The 24,474-nt window shown below is 41.8% G+C and overlaps 1 protein-coding gene across 14 annotated transcripts in view; it reads right to left on the reverse strand.

The window, feature by feature from the left end:
- Nucleotides 1–24,474, reverse strand: part of auts2a (activator of transcription and developmental regulator AUTS2 a) — a 298,303-nt gene that overhangs the window by 168,450 nt on the left and 105,379 nt on the right. For 13 of the 14 annotated variants that reach the window (XM_077504573.1, XM_077504581.1, XM_077504580.1 and 10 more), the window contains one exon: nt 6,542–6,643. In XM_077504573.1, the coding sequence (XP_077360699.1) occupies nt 6,542–6,643 (102 nt within the window). Of the gene's footprint in view, nt 1–6,541; nt 6,644–12,820; nt 12,991–24,474 lie in introns of those variants that run through there. The other variant, XM_077504584.1, reaches the window with a different exon arrangement.

The raw sequence follows: 24,474 nt of genomic DNA on the forward strand, positions 1-24,474 counted from the left end.
AAGAAAAGTTCTTAAGTAGAAATTTTTGTAAGTAGAGATGCATTTTCCATGGAAATGCCCTAATCCGTTCCAAGCCTCCCAAAATTCAGACATAAATGTGAATATGCATAGACAACGATCTAGTATCTAGTTATTATCTACGATCAAAGATACATACGGTCTTCGCCAATGGGATGCCAGAAAGATGTTGCGTTCGGGGAAAAAAAAAAAAAAGTATGTTGCGTTTTTACCTTTTATATCTTGAAATTTCTTTCGTAACAAGAGGCAATATTTTCCTGTTGAGGCGTTTTGTAAGTAGAAAATTTCGTATGAAGAGACGTTCGTAAGTAGAGGTACGGCTGTATGGTTTGAACAGGATTTGCAACTCATTGTTGTACGTGTCAACTTTACTGGAATTGTTTTTTTTTGTATTTTTGCAAAGAGGCGGGTGTTAACCGTGGACTGGCTGCTTGTCAATCACAGGGCACATATAGATATTTTGTGGGTTGTCATTTCGTCAAGTCCATATGATTGGAAATGATCTGATTTAAAAAAAAAAAATAAAAAAAAAAAAATAAAAAAAAAAAAAAGGTAATTGTTTCATGGCTTTTATTCTGCTTTGGCTCGGAACATTATCAGTCTTTTAAAAAAAATCAATTGAACAGTAAAAAAAAAAAAAGACAAAAAAAAAAAAAAAGAAAATACCCTCCCGCTCATTCCACACTGTCACAGCGCAGACACACAAGATTTTCCCAACGATAATGAGCTCATTATAGGTACAACAATCCTACTTCCATATCTTGTTCTTTAATGGGAAACATTTCAAATCAGACAGAAAGTGATCATCGATGCAAGCAATTACAAGTTCTTTGTCGGAGCAAATCGTTCAGCATATCTGGACACGCTGGGGTGACTGTGACCTCATTTACGTCCGCGTGTCAGGCAATAATTGGACAAATGTATCGAGGACGTGGGATGCGGAGCAGCGCCATAAACTGCTCTGGAACTTGAAATCAGTTCAGACAAGAAGCACGCGGAAAAGTTCGTACAGCCAAGTAAGAAAAAAAAAAAAAAAAAAAAAAAAAAAAGGATATGTTTTGTAGGCACAGGCAAATCCCATCAAAATAGTGATCTTTAGAACAACAAATATACTTTATGACGGTAATTGGTTTCTAAAAGCTGTAATTTCAACATTTCGAATGCTTTTACCACATGCCCGCTGAATTCTGTCATGTTTTCACCAGAACGCCAGTAATGACTAGGTCCAGTTTCACCAACCGTGGCGGAGACTTTGGCAGCGTTGAGGATTGAAAACCACTTCAAATGCACGAGAAGATGATGTGCTTGACTTTAAACAACATCACTTCCAGATGTTTCATTACAAAGCAGCCTTCCAAGACCTCAGTGAAAGCAAAACCTTCTTTACGTAGGAGAAACCAGGGAAGACTGGTCGGGTTATTAACAACATGCACTTTAGATTTTGTGGGGGGAAAAAGTATGTCGTCTGGTGGTAAATTCATTACACAATTATAGCAACTTACTCAAGTGCTGTGTTTGATGTTGCAAAAGTAATACGATTACATCAGTGTATTACTTTTTGCTTGCAAAGGAGTCATTCAAGGGAAAAAAAAAGAAAAAAAGACTGATTTGTTTTTGGAGTGGGCCCACTCATGCCCATGAAGATTGATCCACATATCGATAGAATCGATGCTAAAGTGAGTATCGGTATCGGATCGATACCAATGCGCAAGTATCGATATTTCACATTTATTTACGTATTTATTTTGTTTTTTCATGGGTCGCTTGCGCAATCCCGTTGTAGCGCCAGCATGCCAATCATAGTGGTGGCTGGCACCGGCGGTAACAATGAACTATTTTTTGAATGAATGACACAATATGACAATGAGTCGTATGTTTTCTTTGAGATTATCCAACTACTAATTGAGCTAAGTATTCGTGTAGCACAACATGTAAGTATCGTTTATATAATGTGACTACACAAGAAGAACTTTGGTGGCCGATGTTTCCTTGAATGGAGAATAGTGACAGGGACTAAGAATATGAAGATTATTACTAGTGTTGTTTTGATACCGTTTTTTTGGCCCGCAATACCGATTCCGATATCCAGCTTTGCAGTATCGGCCGATACCGATACCATATCAATACCTAAAAGCTGTCCCGTCATTGGTTCAGAGCATTCAAGGGCCAATAGGATATCTTAGATCGGCATGCAGTAGACATGTTACATATCAGTGAATGTCGTGCACGAGCAAGACACAAGATGCTGCATCCAAAATCCTATATTAGCGTTAGAATTAATGGTATCGGCAAGTTACTTGTGAGTAGTCACCGATACCATTTAATGCAGTATCGGCGCCTCTGCCGATAACAGTATCGGTATCGAAACAACACTAATTATTACTACTTTGCAAATTTAAATAACAGGCCTGGTATTTTTCCATTGAGGATATTATATTATGGCTGGTTTAAGAACCTAACAAGAAAGTCTCATTTGAGAAAAAAAAAAAAAAAGGGGGGGGGGGGGGGGGGGCGGGGGGTGCTATTTAATAGGACAAATGATTTAAAATACCATCATATTTTATGAACCTAGAAATACTTGGTATCCGTATCGGTATCCGCGATATTGGCACCAGCGTTTACTTGTTATGGATTGATTCCAAAATCTCAAGTATCACACAGCTCTACTGGCAAATAGTATTTGAACAAACATAATATTGTGCTTAACATTGAATATAATTTCCCACTGTATTTGTGAGGATGTTATAGTTGTGACACTAGAAAAAAAAAAAAAAAAAATCACACTGCTCTAAAATGGTGAGTTAAATCTAAAGGTTCATTCATTATAGTCTGCCTGCTTCTTGTACTAGGAACCGTTGGGCTCTGACCCAGCACTCCAAAGATTCTCTCGATTGCACCCCCCTCTTATAAAGAGCCTTGGGTAGGGAAAGAAAAAAAAAAAAAAAACCCGAGTAACACGCTGTTTACTTGCGATCCCAGGCCCGTAATTGCCAATTTATTTGATAGGCAGCTGGGTAATGATGGCATTTCACCCCTTGCCACAGAGACTAAACAGGAGTGATTCATCCCAAGCTCCCCTTTCCCTCCCTGATCCAGATGACTCCCTCTGCTTGGGACCGCTGCTTGCCTCAATGCCCGCCACCCAGACTGAAAGGGGTGGGGTGTGGTGGGGGGATGGCGGCCATGTCGGCTTCAAACAAACCCAAAAGGGAACCCTGCACTTCAGAGGAAATGCAGCTAAGCCTGCCAATTTAGAGCTGAGGTTTTTGGGGGGTTGAGGCAAACACAGCCGACCTGATATGCCATTTGTACGCCTTAATGAGTTGGCAGGATCGGGTGAAAATGGGAAGGGGAGAGCGAGAGGGGAGGCTGCCGGACCTGACCTCCTCTGGCCTGTATTGTCCTGCCAGCCGGAGCCAGGTCAGAAAAATCCGTTCATCACCGGAGCAGCATTGCACCTTGAGGGGAAAGGAGGGTTGAAGAAAATAAAATTTGTGATTTGTTGGGCTAAAGAATAGCTAGATTCTGTCTCACGGTCAAATAGTAAATTAAAAAAAAAAAAAAAAAAAAAGAACACAGGGGCTTATTCACGAAAGGTTTGCGTCGCCTTTGCACCGTGCTAACCGACAAAAAATGAGCAAACTGGGAGCGCCGAATTCACTAAACGCGCAGATGGGGAAATCCGTCACTAAGTGGGCGGCTAAACAGAATGCGCCACTGGGCACCGGTGTCATTTGCACGTATGTAAATTAGGTCATTTGCATACACTTGACGCAAAATATGCCCACCCCAATGCAAATGAGACTCATTGATATGCAGCGTCTAATTCACTAACGCCAGCGCAAATAGCCACACAGAGTATTGTGTATTAACCTGACGCAACCTCGATCTCCGGGATCATGACAGCAGTGCATGCCATTTGCGGCACAACATGCACGGATGATCACGCAGAGAGGAGAGAAAGAGGGGGGGATATTTCCACGTTAGTTTAGGACACATAACGTAACCCGGGCTGATCGGCAAAGGCGGGGAGGCATTTTACCATCATTTTTACGTGCCAGATGCATACTGTACACCCACACCAACCTCTGAAAATACATTTTTCAAAAACGATCGCACCAATAATTTGTACTCTATGAATGAATGACGTCGTCGTCGTCCTCTCTGCTCTGTACAGCTTAATGGCGCTCTAAGCGCTTACTCTCTGTACAACCTCGCTTTCTGATAATGTCATCTTTCTCGCAACTGTTACTATAACAACCATGTTGTTGGCGCAAATCCGTTGCCATGTGTGGTAAATCGGGTGCAAATGTGCTCCAAGCTGTCAGTTTTGTGGGCGTGTTTGCACCGGTATATGATTCGAGCAATATCCTGAGTGAATAGGTGGGTAACTGCTAACTCCTGCTAACCTTACAGTCTAGGTGCATAGCGCCACAATCAACGTACCTCGTACCTCTTATGATGTGTGAAGTAGATTTTTACAATGATGCTGGCAAGGAATTGTTCAGGAACCTGTGAGGACCTGAAACGAAGCCCCATACAGTATGACTGTCTAAAGTGACTGCCCACACTGCTCTTCTTAATATTCTTAGTTTTTAGGGCAAGAATTTGAAACATTACCGTCATTTCGACCCATTGACGTGTCCGAATTTCAGCCTGTAGCCTATAAACAGGGGACATGACTTTGCCTGGTGGATGTAATAAAGCTTTTCGTTTAGTTTTGCAATTTGATTGAATTGCTGAGAAGCGTAGTTGCCGTGCGATGACATTTGGGCTAATACCGTCTTGTTAGAGTCTCAGCAGAAGACACGTCTGGTTTGATGATTGAACATGGCGTTACACCCATGACAGCGGTTCACAAGTTTGGCGTGTGCGCTGCCGAGGCCCCACATCGCAGGCTGACGTAAATCAGCAACTATCATTTCAATTTCAACGTCAAATGACTTATTTCATTTCATGCCCAGTCAAGCGTCAAAGCTACATGCAGAATCGGTTTTGCTCCAGTTGTTCGGCCATGTCTTTCTCAAAGACGAGCTCGTCTCGCGGCTGGCAGCTTTAATTATGACCACATATCTGATTGCTACACTGCAGATTCTTCACGCAAATCAAACGACGTGTGTTTATGCGTGTGGCCACCTCATTGTTGTCCTGAGCTTCTCCAAAAGGAACATGGACCTAGGGTCGGTCATGAAATGGTCGCCAGCCAATCGCAGGGCACAGAAAAGACAAACATCCACATTTGCATGCACACCTACAGAGAATTTAGTTCTGTCTTAAAGCAACACTTAAGGAACTTTGAGTTTGCGTTGATCATGGTGGCACCATACGGACAAAAGCGGTAATGTTATGCCCAATGGAAGACCACATTTCCCATGAGGATAAGCGCATCGCGTTGTTTTTGAGCTCATGCCAGCGAGTGAATGGTGATCCTTGACTGCCCTTTTATCCGGGCTGCTTCCATTTTTCTTTTTGGTCTCCTCAGACAAAACTTTTCAGTTGTTTTGCAGCTTCTGCCATGAAAGCAGTACCGTATTTTTCGGATTACAAGTCGAAGTTTTTTTCAGTTTGGCCGGGGGTGCGACTTATGTGTGAAATCAACACAGTATTATATCATTTCACATGTTATTTTCACACTAAACCGCAAGAGGGCGCTCTAGGCCTGTGTTGGTAAGTTCAACATTGCCGGTAGAAGAGGAAAGCGGCGCATCGTCTACCTCCCGAGTTGGGGGAGTTGTTTAAAATTGACACCGAGGATGAAGATTTCATTGGATTTAGTGATTTGGAGTGAAACTGATAGTTTGGCAAACTTGTTAGCATGTTCTTTATGCTAGAGTTATATGAATAACTTGTAGTGACGGGAACATAATTCACCCACAGAACGTTGGGACGAAGGGAGAGTTCCGGGTGGGAAGGTTTTGTTATGTGGAAAAGGGGAGTTAGCCTGTTAGCTTCTAGCTGAGTGGGGAGTTGCTGTTAAGACCTCAGAAGCTGATGTCAATAAAACGGCAGTCTTTGGCTCCGCGCTTCAACACTCCGCCTCCGACTCCCGTCACTGCTCGCTACAAACTCTTAATATGTTACGTCGTTCCTGACATTACCAGGCATGTCAGTCATTTAACGTTAGTATACCGTACACTTATTCAGCCTGTTGTTCTCTCTTTTATTTTTATTTTAAATTGCCTTTCAAGATGACATGTATGTTTTTGGTGTTGGATTGTACCAAATAAATTTCCCCCAAAAATGCGACTTATACTCCAGTGCGACTTATATATATGTTTTTTCCTTCTTAATTATGCATTTTTTGGCTGGTTTGACTTAGAATCCGGAGAAACGTATAATCCGAAAAATACGGTAGATATCCCTGCCTCATTCAACCGCCTTTGCAACTTGGGTGATATGAACCACAGATTTTTTTTATCAATTCAGATCACTTGGTCTCTTTCTACATAAAAAAAAAAGATATCAAAATTGGACCAAAGGTGGTTTTGATGCCCTAAAACTAAAAAGCCATCTTGGTACTCACATCTGTCAGCCGGTCTCTGGAACTGCTCCTCATGGAAGGCTTGGACTCTCCACTCACGCTCTCACTGTCGCTGTCTTTGCGCTTCCTCTGTCCCGGTTTCAACTGCGCGAACACAAAATGCGACCACAGGTTAACAACGTGAAGACAAACTGCTCCTTGCTATACAGTAAACAAGTTGCTTGCCGGAGGAGGCCTCCCGCAGAATTTGGGTCATAAAATATGCGGGAACTGGCAAGGGTCTTAGGAGAACGTCCGCGTGAGTCCGTCTCGTCTCTCGGTCCTTTTCAACGGCCGTCGCAACGCTTGCCAACGAAAGATGCCATCTGATATCGTGGTATGAAGCTACTCGCAGCTCATGAAACGGAGAACAGGGACAAAAGCACCCTCCGGAACCTTTAAACGGAGCCGCCATCCTTTCCAAGCAGACACCACATGCTGAGACAGCAGGAGCTCTCTGCAAGTGTTATTCTCTCGACACTCAGTTGGAAATGCTGCAAAATGAGTAGAATGGAAGGGACGACGGGCCAATCCACAAGCATCTGAGGCTCTTCAAAATATGGAGAACAATAAAAGACCCTCGGGAGAGCGGAGCTGAGTGCAATGAGGCGGTTGTGTACTCCCCGTCCAAGTGTGTGATTGAAGTCCACCGAAAGTGTCTGCGCCGTCCCTTGCAGACCAGACAAACGCAGCAGGTTTCATTTCAAAGCACATTAAAAAAAAAGCTTTATGGGACAGTGCAGTAAAAGTGCGGCTCAGCCTCTTAATAGGAAAAGTAGAGAGATGCTCTGCATGCATAAAGAGCTTGGACAAGAAGATGATGGCACATTTTTCCTGCCCATTTGAAAGTGGGTGTCGGGCTACTGAGCCATATAAACCGTATATTTCCCACCCACACCGCTCAGGGTATTGGCCATCATTTGGTGCGATTAAAGGCCACAAGGCAGGGGAATAGTGACAGAACTCTTGAGTTGAGCAGATAATTAAAATGTTTTTTTCTCCCCCCCCCCTTTTCTGTCGCCATTAGTAGTGTGAAAGGAATCCTATTCCTTGAGAGAATTGCATGACGGTTACAAGGCGGGTGGATTCGCCAGAGTGCTGATAAGAGAGTTGTTGCATTGGGAATGCCTGATGGGCCTTTGTGACTCTTCCGGTGTGTGTCTACGGATGTGTGTGTGTGTGTGTGCGCGCGTATGGTCAGACAGAAATGAGCAAACGCTGGAGAGAAGCAAAAAGCATTAAGAGCACAGACCCAAGGCCGCCAATGCCCTGTGCTGTGATAGCACTAATTACATATAACACATTTAATTCCCAACAAAACCAGAGCACATTGTACTGCTTTTGTGTGTAAATGCCACATTGTCCAAAGGGAGTTTATGGGCAGTTACACGGGAAAAAAAGGAAAATAATATCATATCCATTCTGACCCAGAAGCTGATTCCTCGTGGAGGGCTTGAGCTATGCTGATTATGTTACCCTATGAAGCTCCTTTTTGTTACAATCTGTTTGCCTTATCGTGCTTATACTTCCACGCGTCCCTTTGGAAATATATCGGGAAAACTATTGGTATGCATGACTCTGCATAAAATAGAACACAAATAAACATAGCTTACATCAGATACATTACAAGTGCTCTATGGAAGATTAGGTCTTTTGTGGACGATGAGCAGAATGTAACCAAACTCAACGTCGCTGTTGGCTTGTGATACTGTCCCAGCACGAAGGGAGTTTGCGAATTTGGGAAAAAAATCACCACCAGGCATTAACATAAGTCCAGATGTGTAGACTGACAAAGAGTGTGTACATCCTGTATTTAAAAAGAGCATTTTCATGAGTGAAAACGACAGACCCTGCCTTTAACCGCTTGCTCCTCATAAGGGTGGCGGGGGTGCTGGAGCCTATCCCAGCTGGCTTCGGGCAATTGGCAGATTACACCCTGCGACAGCGACACAAACAAGCACACCTAGGGACAATTCGGAGCGCCCAATTAACCTGCCATGCATATCTTTGGAATTGTGGGAGGAGACCGGAGTACCCGGAGAAAACCCACTCAGGCACGGGGAGAACTCGAACCCGAGTCCTCAGAATTGGTAGGCGAACGTGCTAACCACTCACCCACCATGCCACCCAGCGACAAATCTTGTTTCTTTTCTATTTTTTTTCTGGTTTTAATTGTGAATAATTTAAAAAACAACTCGTCCAATAAAGACACCCTAATAAAGTGTGGCTCATCTTTCAAGGATATGAAATAGCTCAGGAGCCGATGACACAGCTATCTGAACGCATGTCCCTCAGCTTGTTCGCTTTAATTTGGCCCCGAGCTCCTTTAAATGACTTCAGAGAATACATTTTGCTTCTTTTTTTTAATTCACTCATCTTCAAATGTCCTCTTGATGAATGAATTTATTTTCATGGCATGATTGAAGGGACATCTAAAGCAAATAAGTGGTCACTGTAATTTAATGCCTTTCTGTGTGACAATAAATTCTGAATGTTGGTCGTATGCGGGAGCCGAACAGCTCCGATGCGATTACTCCCTCTAGGCAGGTAGATCTTTTAAACACAGCCTCAGTTTTATCTCCAGTAACGAACAACGTTTCTCCTGCACTTTATTGCAACCAAGCCTTATCTATAAAAGCGAGGAAATTACTTTTCCTGCATAATGTTTCCTAATTTCTTCGTGGTGAGGATGGAAAATTACTGGATGGGGTCAAACGCGTACGCATTGATTAAAAACATGATCCTGGTTTGTACTGTATGTGTAACCATTTTTAAAAGTGCATTGAGCAAGAATATGAATCAAAATGAACCAGATGCATGTGAATGCCGGGCTTGTTTTGCTGATTTTAACCGTGCGAATTGAGTCGATCAATTTTCATAGGAGCCCAATTAAAAATTGTGGGCCCCTTCATCATTTAAGTTGCCAATATCTGATTTAGGGTACAATACACTCAAATGTCTGTGTTCAAACACAGAAATACTGAACAGTACTCCACTAATTGCCTGCTGGCCATTTGTGTAATAACTACCATTTCTGCAACCGTTCTTTGCAGTTGAGAGGCTGCATCAAAGCCTTCTGTATGCTCTAGCATTAAAAAAAAAAATGTATAAATACGTCTTTGGGACACTTAAAACATAAAAAAAAACGGATTTACACATTATTGGGATCAAATGAGTTAAGGTGAATAGTATGTTTGGGAACAGATTAAAGTCATTTCCATTATTTCCTTTGGGAAAAAATGCTTCAGAAGTTGAACAATTCGGACTTGAAACACTTCACAAGAACAATTTCAGAATTCTGTGTTGAGACAACATACTGTGAAGAGAATATTTGGGTTGACTTCCCCTGTCAAGCCAAATCTTTATAAATGGGCTGACAACAGCTCGTCACTGCATTGTATCTCTGAGTTGTGTTCTAAACACGTACCAAAAAACATTGTACTGTATAGCTAATATTGTCATTAGTTTGTCGAGTCAATTATTTTCTGGAAAAAAAAAAAAAAAGAGCTCACCATGACCATTGCGAAATTTGCCCAAAGTGCTCTAGTTTATTCTCAAGGGATTTTCTAACCACAAATCCATTTTAGACCGAGCTGTGCACAACCAACATAGCAACCCACCAACCTCGTGATCCTCGTCAGACAAAAAAATAAATAAAAAAGAAGAAGGCAGTAAGTGTCGAGGGCTGCCTTCGCTATTCGAGCCTCTGTGGGATTCTGCTGCCTTCATCTCCTGGTTTCCCTTAGTTACGCACGGCGGCAGATGCAGAGCTCGGCAGTCATAAAACCCGGAACAGTTTAACATCTTTTATTGTTCTTGCGCGGCTCTCAGAACAGCTAACCTGTACTCGCAGGGATCTGCCAGTGAGAATTCCACAAGGGCGGCAATGAAAGAGGATCTCATTTACCTAAAAGCGCTTATGAATTTTTAATTTGCTTTAACAAGTAAATTAACAAGTCCCTCATTTGGGAAGTTTTATGGCTGCATGCCACTGAGGGTGAACCATGAAAGTTTTATAGATAATCCACTCGCTGGGAAGCATCGCTGATAATAAATTGTCGGTTTCCCGGGGCATTGTCGTACCCGTTGGTTTCCACTGACTACGCTTTGAATATCTCCTTTTATGCTGCCTTCAGAGGTCTATATACTATAGTTATTAAACCGCTTCTGAAGCTCGCCACTGCAGTTAAAATGAACAACTTGAGGAAATTCGAGTGGACTTCACACAGGTGCTTACGTGTAGCCTTCGGGGGACCCTTTTGCCACACATTACACATATCTAATTACGGGCCTTAAAACCTCTATATCAGGTGTTCACCTACATTTTTTGACACCGTCTTGGGTTCTGATAAATGCAAAATGCTACCAGCTTGATATACAGTTTTGAAATTTGCTCATATTGCCTTCAATTATATATTATTAACTCATCTGCTCCCAAAAACGTATAAATACGTTCTATTTTGTGTCCCAAAGACGTAATCATATGTTTTTTTTTTTTTTTGAAATGGCAGCTATTACACAAACAGCCAGCAGGTGGCAGCAGCGTATAAGAGATCAACCAGGGCCATGTTGCAACAAGCACTTTTCCCCACTGTTTTCAACTGGTTTATCAATAATGATGATGATAATAATAATTATAATAAGCTATATTCTAATGCTAATTGCTGCAAAACGGAAACAGATACAAATTTGTTGTTTTGTTTTTTTTCCCCTGATGAAAAAAAAAAAAGAAAAAAAAAAGAGAGACTTTCTTTTGGTAGGTTTCATGTTTTGGCCTTGCAGAATCAGTCCAAATCCAGTAAAACAGCCGGGAGCGAACGAGGTTGCTTCAGTCAAAATGGTTGCTGCGAGTGAGTAACTAATTAATGATATTCATCTATGTGAAGATACTGAACATTTAAATTATATCTCACATTATCAATTAAAAGAAAAAAAACAAAACACAATATCTAGAAATCTCCATGTTTACATCGAATGATCACTTCTACAGCATCCATAGGAAATCATAATGTCCCATCATTGGTGAGCCATTTATAGAACAGACGTGTGGTCTACAGATGTGGTCGCATTGGGGGCTTGGTGACCCCTGCTCGATAGAAATCATCCTCACAATCTACAGTAAACCACCGTCAATCATGGGATCCGGTGTTGCGGTGCCGCAATTTCAGATTTGATTTTATTTGCATTTTTTTTCTCTCTCTCTCTCGCTCTCTCTCTCAATATATGTGTTTTTCTTATTTCAAGTGAGCTGAAAAACCTTCAGAAATGAACGCGCTATGCAGCATTTAAATCAGATATTTCTCCTGTATATCGAGTATTTCTCATATGCGGCGTTGGTCTTCAGCATAACCCAGCGATGGAGGGCTTGGGTTTAGCGCATATCGCAAATCACCTTGAGTTGCTTGACAACAGCAGTTGGAAAGTGCTGCTCCGGTTTAACACAACAGCAAGCTTGATCAGATGAGACGGTGAAGTGAAAAGGCGACCTTAGGGTTCGTCAGGGCCAGTAAGAGGCCTGACAAGGGGACCTACAACATCTTTCTGACAGCGGCTGCGCGGAGAGCCCACCAGCATGGCCGGACGCTGACCCGGCGCTTTTTTGCTCCGAGGCCCGGCTGCTCTAACTGCCACAGACAGCAGTCCCGCCTGGCCCCCGTGTCACCCATAAGTCCTTGTGCCACACTCCGTCGTAGCCTGTCACTAAGCATCAGCCCTTTGCTTGCGTTGCCCCAGATTTGTTTATTGTTGGGGGGGCAAAAAGGTCGCAGGCATCCAGTGTGAAAACAATCCTTAGTATAGGGAAACCACTGTCGGTTCACCAAGGTGACTAAACGACATGTCATTCTAAGCGGGTTTAAAGTCAGTTGTTAAGCCCAATTCACACCGACTGCAGAACGGACGCGGTGCGTTCTCCGTACGGACGCCGCAAGGATAGAACGGCATTCAAGTCTACGTGTCAATTCACACCAGCTTCAGTGCGGTTCCGGAACGACCGCGGCCACGCGGAAGGTTTCCGCAAGCGTTCTATTTCTTCCGGACGCCGCGTGCGGATTTTCGCGAAGCTGAAGAAATGACACGAGCCGGACAGGAAAATCGAGCGTCTCGCATTAAGGTAAATCCGGTATATTTCAAAATAAAACCGTTTGCGAACTCGTTTTTTGGGGGGAGGGAAGCTAGCTAGCTAGCGTAGCATGACATCAGTCGGACATTTAAGACAAAAAATGAGCTCAGAATAAATTAAACACGGCAAAATGACACTATTTAAATATAAAACGTACTTACTCATGGTAGAAGTCCCAGAAATAATGTCCAAAAAGCATATTGATGTAACAAGAGGCAAGCGTGGCTATTGTTTACAAATAGGACTATACACGGTTGTTATCGGGTGAACTCAACTCTCCAGCTTGAACCTCATGTGATCTTGTGGTCTATCGGGAGCAGATTTCGGGCTCTTTGCACAGCTCGACTACTTCCTGAACACCACGTTTTTCTTTCCTGTCTTTCATGAGTGGACAAACTGATTAATGCAGGTGTGTCTGGCCAATGTTGTCGTCGTTACTGAGATCAGGCACACCTGGATTAATCAGCTCGTCCACTCATGAAAGACAGGAAATGAAGGACTGGTGTTGAGTTCAGGAAGTAGTGGATTTGTGCAAAGAGCCCATTCAGGTCCAGAAAGTAAAAACCCTGCCACAGTTTGGCTTTAGCCACAGGTGCATCTAATCAACCAGCAGGTAAACAAGTTACCTACCAACCGGTCAAGTAGAACCTCCTGTGACTAAAGCCAAACTGTGGCAGTGTTTTTACTTCCTGGACCTGGATTACCCGCCTCTGGACAAAAGGCAAGCGTGGCTATCGTTTACAAATAGGACTCTATAGACACGGTTGTTATTGGGTGAACTCCACGTGATCTCGTGGTCCGTCGGGAGCAGATTTCCGGACACGCAACACATGCGGTGTGAATCGCAGTCCTCGCCGGCCGGCGTACGTAAAACGCACCGCGTCCGTTCCGCAGTCAGTGTGAATTGGGCTTTAGCTCGCGTCATTCAACAGCTTGGGTTAAAGTTGCTCGTAACCACGGAGAAGCGCCATTTCCTCTCCTTTTTGATCTTCTAACATCATTGTGCGGAAGCGATCTCTGGAGACCTTGTCTGACATCATTTTTGCAAGCAGGGGAGAGAGATCAGTGAGGCCAACAGAGGTGGCTTTCTTCGCTTCTGTGCTGGAATGTGAAGCCAGAGCAAGGATATGAGCCACTGAGGACTAGTCACAGCAGCCGCAGGGTAAAAGCATCTTGAGCAGAGTGGCAAATGGAGGCTTGGGGGTGGGGGTGGGAGAACAAGAGGATGGGGGGAACGCATGGCTGAGAGCACTGCCTTGATCTCATCAGTCATACTAAGGACTCCATTTCCTCCACCGCGAGCTGGAGGCTACTGAAGTTTGTGGCTGCATTTATCTATTGCCATAAATCCTTGATTTATGACGACATTACAGACAAATCAATATGCTTTTAACATCCATCCTCTGGCCTGCGTCACAAGCGCCCCACTCCCCTCTCACAAATGGTCATATAATGCTGTAGTCTGGTGCGCTGAGTTATGGGGACAATTCCCAGATTTAATAATGAAAGGCGCTAGTGGGGAAAAAGTTAGTGCTGAGAAGAGGGCGGCAGGAGACATACACTCTCAGATCATATCGGAACATCTTGTTATAGAGGCCAAGCATGGCAGTAAAATAACCCCCCCCCCCCACCCCACTCTCGCCCCAGCCCACTTTACACACCTCCAATTCCCTTAAAAGGGAGGGGGGGATGGGCATGAGACCAGATGAACGCTCATCACCACATAACTACTCATCAAAAAATGTGTGCGCAATTAATTGCATGGCTCCCCAGCTCTTCAATCTGTGCTACAAAGTTATTACTTCAATATTGGCTTTCAGAGACCCATCCAACTATAGCCACAACTAGCGTGCCAAAAAAAAATAAAAAATCTTTAAAAAAAATAAAAAATAAAAAACTCCCAGAGCATGGGCGGCCTCAATAAAAAGAGGTATGGGAAAAAAAAAAAAAAAAGCCAACTGAGAAAAAGACTTCTAACGGCTTGCAGGGGCTATCATTTCTCTTTTTTATTGCCATTTATTTTCCTCCAGGAATTCACTGCCAGTATATTGGCAGGCCTTCCAGTAGATGGATGCAATGAAATTTAGCGCAGACACTTAACACTGGGTCAAGCCTTGTGTGCAACTCATGTGTGCTAGAAATATGATAGACAAAGCCTCCGGTTTAGAAAAAAAAAAGTTCCATATAAATAGTAGCGGAACGCTAACCATGTCAAAGGTGTTCTGGTGGAAACAGGCAACAATGGGAGACCATGCAGCAGCTAACATATGTAACTCTTTTGAAGTATTATTATTATTTTTTTTAAATTAAAACCGAGTTGTGACAATGTCTTTGGTTTGCGAGTGCAGAGCGCTACCAGTGAGCTAATATTGCGGGCCGTCAACAACAATGCTTAGGTTCTCCTTATTTGAGCGCTCAGGAAGTGAGCTATGTAAAATCTGACCTACTAAAAAGTAGGGATGTAATGATATCCAAACATCACGATACGATGTTATCACGATATGAAAGCCACGATACGATAATTATCACAATATTGTGGGAAGGTTGGTGATATATAAAAAAAAAAAAAAAAAAAGTCACAATATTGTAAAAAACAAAACAAAAACAAAAAAAAACCAAGAACTCATACTAAAAATATATATATATTGTACTTATACAGTAAATGAAAAATATAAAAATATTATATATAAAAATACAAAAATATATGTATTGAGGCCCTTACCTCACATATTGACTTAGTTCACAAGCATATTACTTTCCCCTTCATTTGACCATGAGCGTGGATTTTAAACGTATAAGGGCCAAAACATGCCTAGTGAAAATTAAACTGCACTAAAACACTATCCACCAGGGGGTGCTAGAACTGCACAAATGGAAATCCACCTGACTTTTTTTTTTTTTTTTTTTAACAGATGTGCTGCTTGTAATATCGTGACATGACGACGACGATATATTGTGGCAGATTGAATATCGCGATATACATTACCGGAATCGTTACATCCCGACTAAAAAGTACTTTTTTAGTATATAACAGTAATAACACGCACCTAAACCTGCCTTTTTTTTTCTCCCTACACCCGACTTGACAGGAGTCGACGGTCAACCAGTTGCGGAAACAACAACCCGAGCCCCGCCCACCCCCTGTTTGAGAAGGTCTGGCCTCGCTAACACAATGTTAGCTTAGCCGTGTATGACAATTAAGATTTGAACCTGACCGCTGATGAAATATTTGCATTCATGCAGTGACTTTTTGTTACTCAGTAGCGAGGATGATAAGTGAAGGTCATAAGGTCATTCAGTGATTTCTCGTTAGCAGGTGGATATTGAGGACAGACGGCCAGCGATGTGCTGCGAGTGCCGGCATTAAGCAAAAATGAACGATATTATCTCACCTTGGCTGCATTTTGGCTCCATCTGCGCTACCATTCGGGGGGATTATGGGAGGCTGTAAAAATAATGGTAGGATATACATTTCCCATTCGGCTGACCCGAGTGCGTGCCCAAGGCCGACTCCATCATCAGTAATCTCTGCAGTAAACGTCCTCATCGAGCCACCTTCCCAACATTCCCATCTGCTGTTTCCAAGTCGTAAAACTATCATAAAATGAGCAGAGTTTGTCTGCGTTGTTAGGATTATGCTAGCAAACATCTGCTCTGGCAGCTTTGAACAAACCAGCAACGGGTGACGACAGAATCGCAGTGAAACGACATAATTGCAGCTGAAATGATCATCACGAGAGGTTATTCACATGAAACGTGCACAAACGCTGTTCTGGATACCGATGGTGGTTGGTAGACGAAGCCAAGATGATGACAGATCATTGTCCACTAACTTATAATCGGACTGAAATGATGTGTGATGGAAAAGTATCACGCGGTACGTGTGCCGCATTGGTAGGTAGAGGAGACGGTCAGACTTGCACGGACGCAAAACACAAACGCAACACAAATTTCTAGCCAAGATGTTTATGGCATAACAATAGCGAGGATGGATTTTTATATACTGTATAATATTGACCTTGAAATTTTAAATACCGGTAAATGTTTGAATAGTACCGTATTTGCCGTACTATATGGTGCACCTAACAGCCTTCAATTTTTTTTTTTTTTTTCAAAAGCTGACCATGCACTTTATAATCGGGTGCGCCTTATATATTGGATCAATATTGAGCCGCAACAGGTCTCTGTCGGTGACCCTGCACGATCGGTGACGCGCATGCGCAGAAGATCCCGCCATCTTGGATCGCTAACTACGGCAACCCCACGAGAACAAAATACTATGAAGCGGAGCGTAGTTTGAGTTTTCACCAGGGTCTGAGACAAGGCTGCTAACCTTATTATTAACTCATTCACTCCCAAGACATTTTGGCTGTTTTACTGGATTTTGACTGATTTTGCATGGCCCATAGAATATTGTGTCCTATTGCTATAAAAATGTGGAATCTACCAGAAGAGAGATTAGAGCCTCTTCTTTCATCAGGAAAAAAAAAAAAAAAAGTATTTCTATCTGTTTCCATTTTTGCATCAGTTAGCATTAGAATATGGCTAAGTTTCATCATTATTCACAAATCGGTTTAAAATAGTGGGGAAAAGAGCTTTTTGATCTCTTATACTCTGCTGCCATCTGCTGGCAGTTTTTTTTTAAATAACTACCATTGCTTCAAACATTCTCTTCAGTTCAGAGGCTGCGTCAAAGCCAAAACGTATAAATACGTCTTTAGGAGCATGGTGATAATTAAAATAGAACGTATTTATACGTTTTTGGGAGTAAATGAGTTAAAGACCCCGACAAGCTTTTGTCATTGCAATCTGCTTTGAGTGATACAGGATCAATAGTCTCCACTCTCCGAGGTCATCGCCAGTGACAAGGCGCTAAGTAATAACACAGTTTGAGCTGCCTCTCCAACGTAAAGGCTTCCACTGCCACAATATTTCGACTTTTATGTCCAGATTTTTCTATTTGGATGGTAAAAGGAAGATATGGAATGTGGGAGGTATCGGATAGCGGGTGGACTTGCGGTGGTGGGGTGATGAAGAATGGTTATGTCTTTGCACTGATGCTGGCTTAGAGAGAGAGGTAGAAAAAAAAAAGAAAAAAAAAAAAAGAGGTGCTACGGAGGGAGAGGGTGGGGGTGGTCTGATAAATCGAAAATGACTGGCTGCCGAGTTGTAATCTGCCAGCGCCAAGCCCCCTGTAGCAACAAGCCAAATGAAAAAGCACGCTGACAGGCCAGAGAGATGAAGGGCCTGCGGTAGATTACGGAGAGGAGATGGCGCAAGGTGGAGGGAAAAGAAGAGGGGGGGTGGAGGGTGGTGTTTGGGAAAGGATGGAGGAGGACAGATCTAACGTGGGGGTGGGACAGTTTGTTCTTGTTTACAAAAGGTGTTCCGAGGACAAAGACCGAAATTAGTCACGTGGACCATTACGTAAAACAACACATGTTCAGGTTCTCCATTTCTACTAAAGGTAGCGTTCAGTGCGGTTTTCAGGGTAACAAAATAACACACCCAGAAAAAAAACAAAAAACAAAAAAATATATGTATGTATATATTTATATATTAGGGGTGTTAAAAATATCGATTCGGCAATATATCGCGATATTACAGCTCGCAATTCTCAAATCGATTCGATAGGCAGCCGAATCGATTTTTAAACATCCATTTTTGATGTAAAAATTTGAGATGTCAAACGATTAAGACTTTTAATCAGATTAATCACATCTTAAAATTTGGATTAATCACGATTAATCGCTTAATTAAAAGGGCTTTTTAATCAAAATTTTTGGACCGACCGCCAAATTTAAAATGCACCTCTTATGTGTTAATTTTTTCAGCATTTCATGTTAAGAGGACGTCTCATCATCCTCTTTTTTTCTAAACAGTTAATTACTTGCATAATTTAAAGTGGAAAAAATATGACCATTATATATATATATATATATATATATATATATATATATATATATATATATATATATATATATATATATATATATATATTTATTTATTTTTTGTTTTTTTTTGTGGAAAAGTACATAATTGGCATACTGTATATCAACGCCTTTCATTGACAATCACAAAAATTATTTTTGTGCATTTTCTGTACTGTTAGTTTGAAATAATGTCCTGTTTTTTATAATATAGGGATGAAAATTTGGTTAGAATGTTTTTTTTAATGTCTGATTCATCATTTAATTGAAAAATGACAGATTAATCGATTATTAAAAATGCGTTTGTGAGCAGCTCGAGAATCGGGTGATCTCACTGTAAAAAAAAAAAATGGTGATGTTTTTCTGAGAAACGAAATCAAGAGTGCCTCTGCAGGTTTCAATCCAGCAGTGCTGCTTAATCCTTAATCAAACAATCAGTTGCTCACAATCATCAGAATCCTCAAAGAACAATTAATTGACTAACAAGTTAGTTTGTTCATCCTTATTCAAGGGAGACAAATCAGACAAATGTGTTTTGTTGCAATAAGCAAATAAATGGCTCAGAAGAAAGTGCCCTCATTTCCCGAGTTATGGTATGCTCCTTTTTCAAATTCTGAGACAAATGATACTCTGCTAAAATGTCACGGTATTTACCTACACCTAACGCAGCTATCGCCATCTTGCTTCCAGACCTCTCGCTGTAAAACAGATCCTGGCTTAACCCTTTTGAAACTGCAGAAATCATTCAGACAATCACATCTCGCAATTTGAAGGCATATAAAGCTCTTCTCGCGTGTTCATCTTTTGCATTTTGACTAAATGCCAGCAAGGATGGGGGGTGTCAGAGGACCCGAGGAGGCAATTGTCCTTCACGAGCAGGTGACTCAAAAGCAGCGAGACATCAAAATCCGACACAAGAGCTCCACCTACTGCACGAGCCTCCAATGTTCATCTGTTGTTTAGACAGCCAGGCTGACTGAAAGTTAATAACAGTGTGCAGAAACAAGAGGGTTACCTCTTACTTATTTACATTTCAGAATACAATGTTATGATAAAGCAGTGCTTCTCAGTTATTTTCTGTCATGCCCCCCCCCCCCCCTTAGTAAGAATAAAACACCCCCTGAAATTCCCTGCATCTGAAATTCAAAAATAAAATTAAATCCTTAATTAAACCTATAAACATTTTTTGACTGACCACGTCCAACCATATGATACAGAAAAATACAATTACATAAAATCAATAAATAATGCATTCAAACTTATCACCAACATTAACTCAGGAGCACAATATTAAAAAAAAAAAAAAAAAAAAAAAAACCTAACCTGTAAAACAAAAATATAAAATAATTTGTGCTGATTTGTTTTTTGTTTTTTTTTTACAAAAAAAACAAATGCACAGTGCAAACAAAACCCCTACACCACCGAGCAAATGCTCCCTGCGCACACTCACAATAATGAGAGCACCATTGCCCCCTAATGTAGTGGAGGTGCAATTGCACTTTATTCTAGGACAGCAAAAAAAAAAATAAAAAAAAAAATAAAAAAAAATAAAAAAAGCATGTTCCCCGAGGTCAAACCCCTTGATGGAGCCTCGCGCCCCCCTGGGGGGGGCCCGCCCCACTATTTGAGAAGCACTGCGATAAAGTAAGGGGTATACTATTCGCAAGGATATAATAAAGGTGTTATAAGTAAGAGTCCACTCACAGTATTGAATGTGAAAGTCTGATGCCTCCTATATGCAAGGGGCTGAGAGGAAGGCTTCGTCTGCCTCGCTTTTCTGCCTTCCGAACAGGCCTGCTCGCATTAACACTCAACTCTCGCAAGAAAGGCAAGGTCATTTCGGCAGCAGCGGTGAGCCCAGGACATGACCGCCGGCATCGCAAGCGGGGGCACTTCCGAAAAGTCACGCGGAAACTCAAACGTAAGACGCTACGGGCAGATCCCACCCACGAGGACCGCGGAGGGCAAAGCAAATAGTTTACACGTCTACATCAGATGAGCTGCATATATTTCGAAACCACCCGTGGCTCAGCGTGGGGTCTGATGAATTCACAAGCAGCGGGGAAGCGGTGCCAGCGTGCTTTCAACGGCATTATCAGCAACTCTTTGTTGTTTATCCATTGAGGCTTTTTTTTTTTTCCCCCTCTTTTCCCCCCTTTCTGGATCACCGCTGCAGCAGCAGACATGCCCAGGAAGGCAACTGGGGGCTTGAAAAGATGGAAAGACTGGATCCCACCTCCTCCCCCTTTTGTTTCATTTGCAGAGGGGCGGATCACAGTGGGACTGTCGCGGAGAAAAGCCATCTCTCTCACAGCACGGCTGCGACGGCGATCAGCCGTGCGCACCCTCACTTCCCGCGCTCCCGCTGTGCTATTCAGAAAATCATGACTGAAACGGACCCGCTTCTATCCCCGTCGCGGTCATTTCTGGTTGGGGTGCTGACTAAATAAATAAAGAAATTAATAAATACTCCACTTCCACACTTTACCTGGGAAGGAAAAATGATTTTGACAGTTGAACTGCACAAAAAATGTTTGGCAAAATTCTGACAAAATAAACAATATGAAACAAATCATTACGTGCCAAATTAGAGGGATGACATCATAGTCAAAATGGGCCCGTTTCATTGTTCCCAGCTTTAGCCCCCCCTTTTCACACTGTGCTGCTTTTATCGTACACCATTACTTTGATACAACACTTATTAGGGATTTAACGATAAGGGCAATATGGTGATATCGTGATATGAAAACTGCCACAATATCGTCGTCATGTTCACAATACTTAAAAGGAACACATCTGTTAAAAAAGTCAGGTTGATTTCCATTTGTGGAGTTCTAGCACCCTCTAGTGGCTTGTTTATGAGTGCAATTTAATTTTCATGAGGGATGTTTTGGCCTTCTATGTTTAAAATCTATGCTAATTGTCAGATGAAGGGGAACCGAATTTGCTTGTGAAGCGATCAATGTGTGCTTGCATTAGCAAATAAGTGCCTCAATATTGTTATTAGAGATTGTAGGTGGTTTATATGCATTGCTGTTATGTACCTGCTTTTTTAGTATGCGCTTTTTCTTTTTTTCTTTTTTTTTTACAATATTGTAATCTTTTTTTAAATATCACCACCAACCCCCCCCCCCCCCCCCCCCCCCCCCACCCCACCCCCCCTCCCCCACCCCACCCCGCCCAATATTGTGATAATTATCGCATCGTGACCTTCATATCGTGATGATATATGTTTGGATATCGTTACATCCCTACTCAATACATATATATTTACATACTTTTTATATATATAATATTCATAATATTTTCGTATTTTTCATTGCTGTAATGTACAAAAACACAATATTGTGTGTGTGTGTTTTTTGTTGTTGTTGTATGAGCTAATTTCTTTACTTTTACGATTGCTTGCGATTGTGCTGTGTGCAAAGCGTGCATGCTCAGTGCAAACAAAAACCCCTACACCACCTAGCGAAAGCTCCCTGCGCTCACTCTGCCACACGATGAGAGCGCCACTGCCCCCTAATGTAGTGGAGGTGCAATTGCACTTTATTCTAAGACAGTAAAAAGAAATAAAAACAAAAATAAAAAGAAATAAAAATAAAAATAAAAAACCATGTTCCCCGAGGTCAAACCATGTGAGGTTCACTGACGGGAGTCATGTGACATCCACTTCCAGCTTTTGTGTCAAATTGCTTTGAACTATTCAGTCTTCCACTGCATTATCCGCGATTGAGGTATTTTAAGTGTAATAGGAAGAAAGACATTTTCGAATAAGATATTAAATAAGAGATAAGTCAAATCTGACTTCATAAAAAAAAATTATGAGCTGTTGGGAAAGAAAGCTGAGATGAAGAATTTTAGCGTTTCACTGATAAAAAAAAAGGTGGAATTTGTAACCTATGCTGCTTACCTGCTCCCATAACAACACTGACCCAACCTTGACAGCAAAGCTGCATTTTGTCTCCAAGATAAGACTCCCTCTCATATGTTCATGTATTGCAAACTCAAATAGTCCCTGAGACAGACAAAACACTAGAAAAAAAAAAGCGTGCCCCCAACAAACCTTGTGAAATGCGCACGAGTCAGCAGACGGGCGATTTCCCAACATAATGACAACCGTGCTGAGTACAAAACAAAACTAAGCCAAGGTTGCCAAGTATTGTGCGACAATGATTCATGACCTCCAGGCGTTTTCGTTTCCCAATGCGGCTTTTCGCACGCCGAGACTCAATAAAGTTTGTTATTGTTTGACACTTCACAAACAGCAGTCGGGCCCGTAAAGTGGTCATGTGGACCGTACTGAAACCGCAAAACAAAAGACTACATTAGGGCTGGGTATTGCCGCCAACCTCACGATGCGATCCGTATCGCGATACAGGGGTCATGATACGATACGTATCACGATACAGGGGACACAATACGATACGTATCACGATACAGGGGTCACGATACGATACGTATCATGATACAGGGCGCACGATACGATACGTATCACGATACAGGGGACACAATACGATACAGGGGTCACGATACAATACGTATCGCGATACAGAGGTCACGGTACGATACATATCACGATACAGGGGTCAAGATACGATACGTATCGCGATACATATGTATCCCAATACTTGATCCTCACGGCGATACGTATCCCGATATATTACATTAATTTTCTTGCATTTTATAAGAACAGTCATATGTATACCAAAAGGATATGTTTGTTATGCTGACTGACAAAAATATTTTTGTTAGCATGTCTTCTGGTTTACCACCAAGCGGCATGTCTGGTCGAAATACGCACGCACTGCAGAGCAAGGAGCAGCTTTCACAGACACACCGGGAACATTTATTAATAGGCATGAGCCGATATGAGCAAAAATATCAGTGTTAAAATTACAGCTCTAAAATATGCTTATTTGAAAAATATGGGAAATAAAAAGCATTTTTTTTTCATGTAACACATTCTATTTCGTTTTTAAACAAAACGTACGAAAATTGGTACATTTAGACACATGTGCCATGTTAAGTTTAGAAGTAAATAAATGTTGATATTCTTCCTCTGCTTTCATTTTTCTTAGCAAGACACAGTGTCCAATCACTGGTGAGCTATTTTTGCATTAATTGAAAGCAATTAACTTCAAAGACGCTGCTGGTTTTTATTTTTTTAGGTACAATGCAAGCTGCAAGGGCAAACGTTAACTGCAATATTTAAAGTTAACGAGCAATATCGATTCTGACGCCTGCGTATCGATACGTGTATTGTAATGAGGCCCGCAACGATATATTGCCGTATCGATTTTTTGAGCATACCCCTAGACTACATTAGGTTTATTTCGATGGCAAAAAAAAAAAAAAAGACACCAAAACTCATGGGAAAAAAAAGGCAAAGCTGGATACTTATTTTTAATGATGATAAAAATTGTGCTTTGGTCTCACAGGCAAAGACGCAACAATCAAGCTAAAAATCTGTTTTGCTACCAATCTTTTTTTTTTTTCCTCCTAAGAAAACTTTTAATTTAAAATTGCCTGTACTGCATATGCATCATATACTTCATAAAAGTAAAACACATCTTTATAAGAAGAAAGGCACCAAAAAGCTAATGCCCAATTCCCCGCGGGGCATCTTTTAAACACACGAGTCAATAATTCAGCAGCGCCTGAACAAAGACAGAGAATCGGAACGAGGGCTTGCTTCTCTCATGTATGCTGCACTTTCTTTCCCCGTCCCACAAGAAGCGCCAATGAGACAGACACGTTCCCTCTGTTCGTGACTGATTTTTTTTTTTTCTCTTCAAGATTTTTTTATTTTTATTTTTTATTCCCGTTGGTTGTTGATGCTGCTTTCGTTGAGACCCCGAGTGTCTTTACTTCTTCCCAGACTGCTG

The sequence above is a fragment of the Festucalex cinctus genome, chromosome 18 (assembly GCF_051991245.1).
Source record: "Festucalex cinctus isolate MCC-2025b chromosome 18, RoL_Fcin_1.0, whole genome shotgun sequence".
Taxonomy (NCBI): Eukaryota; Metazoa; Chordata; class Actinopteri; order Syngnathiformes; family Syngnathidae; genus Festucalex; species Festucalex cinctus.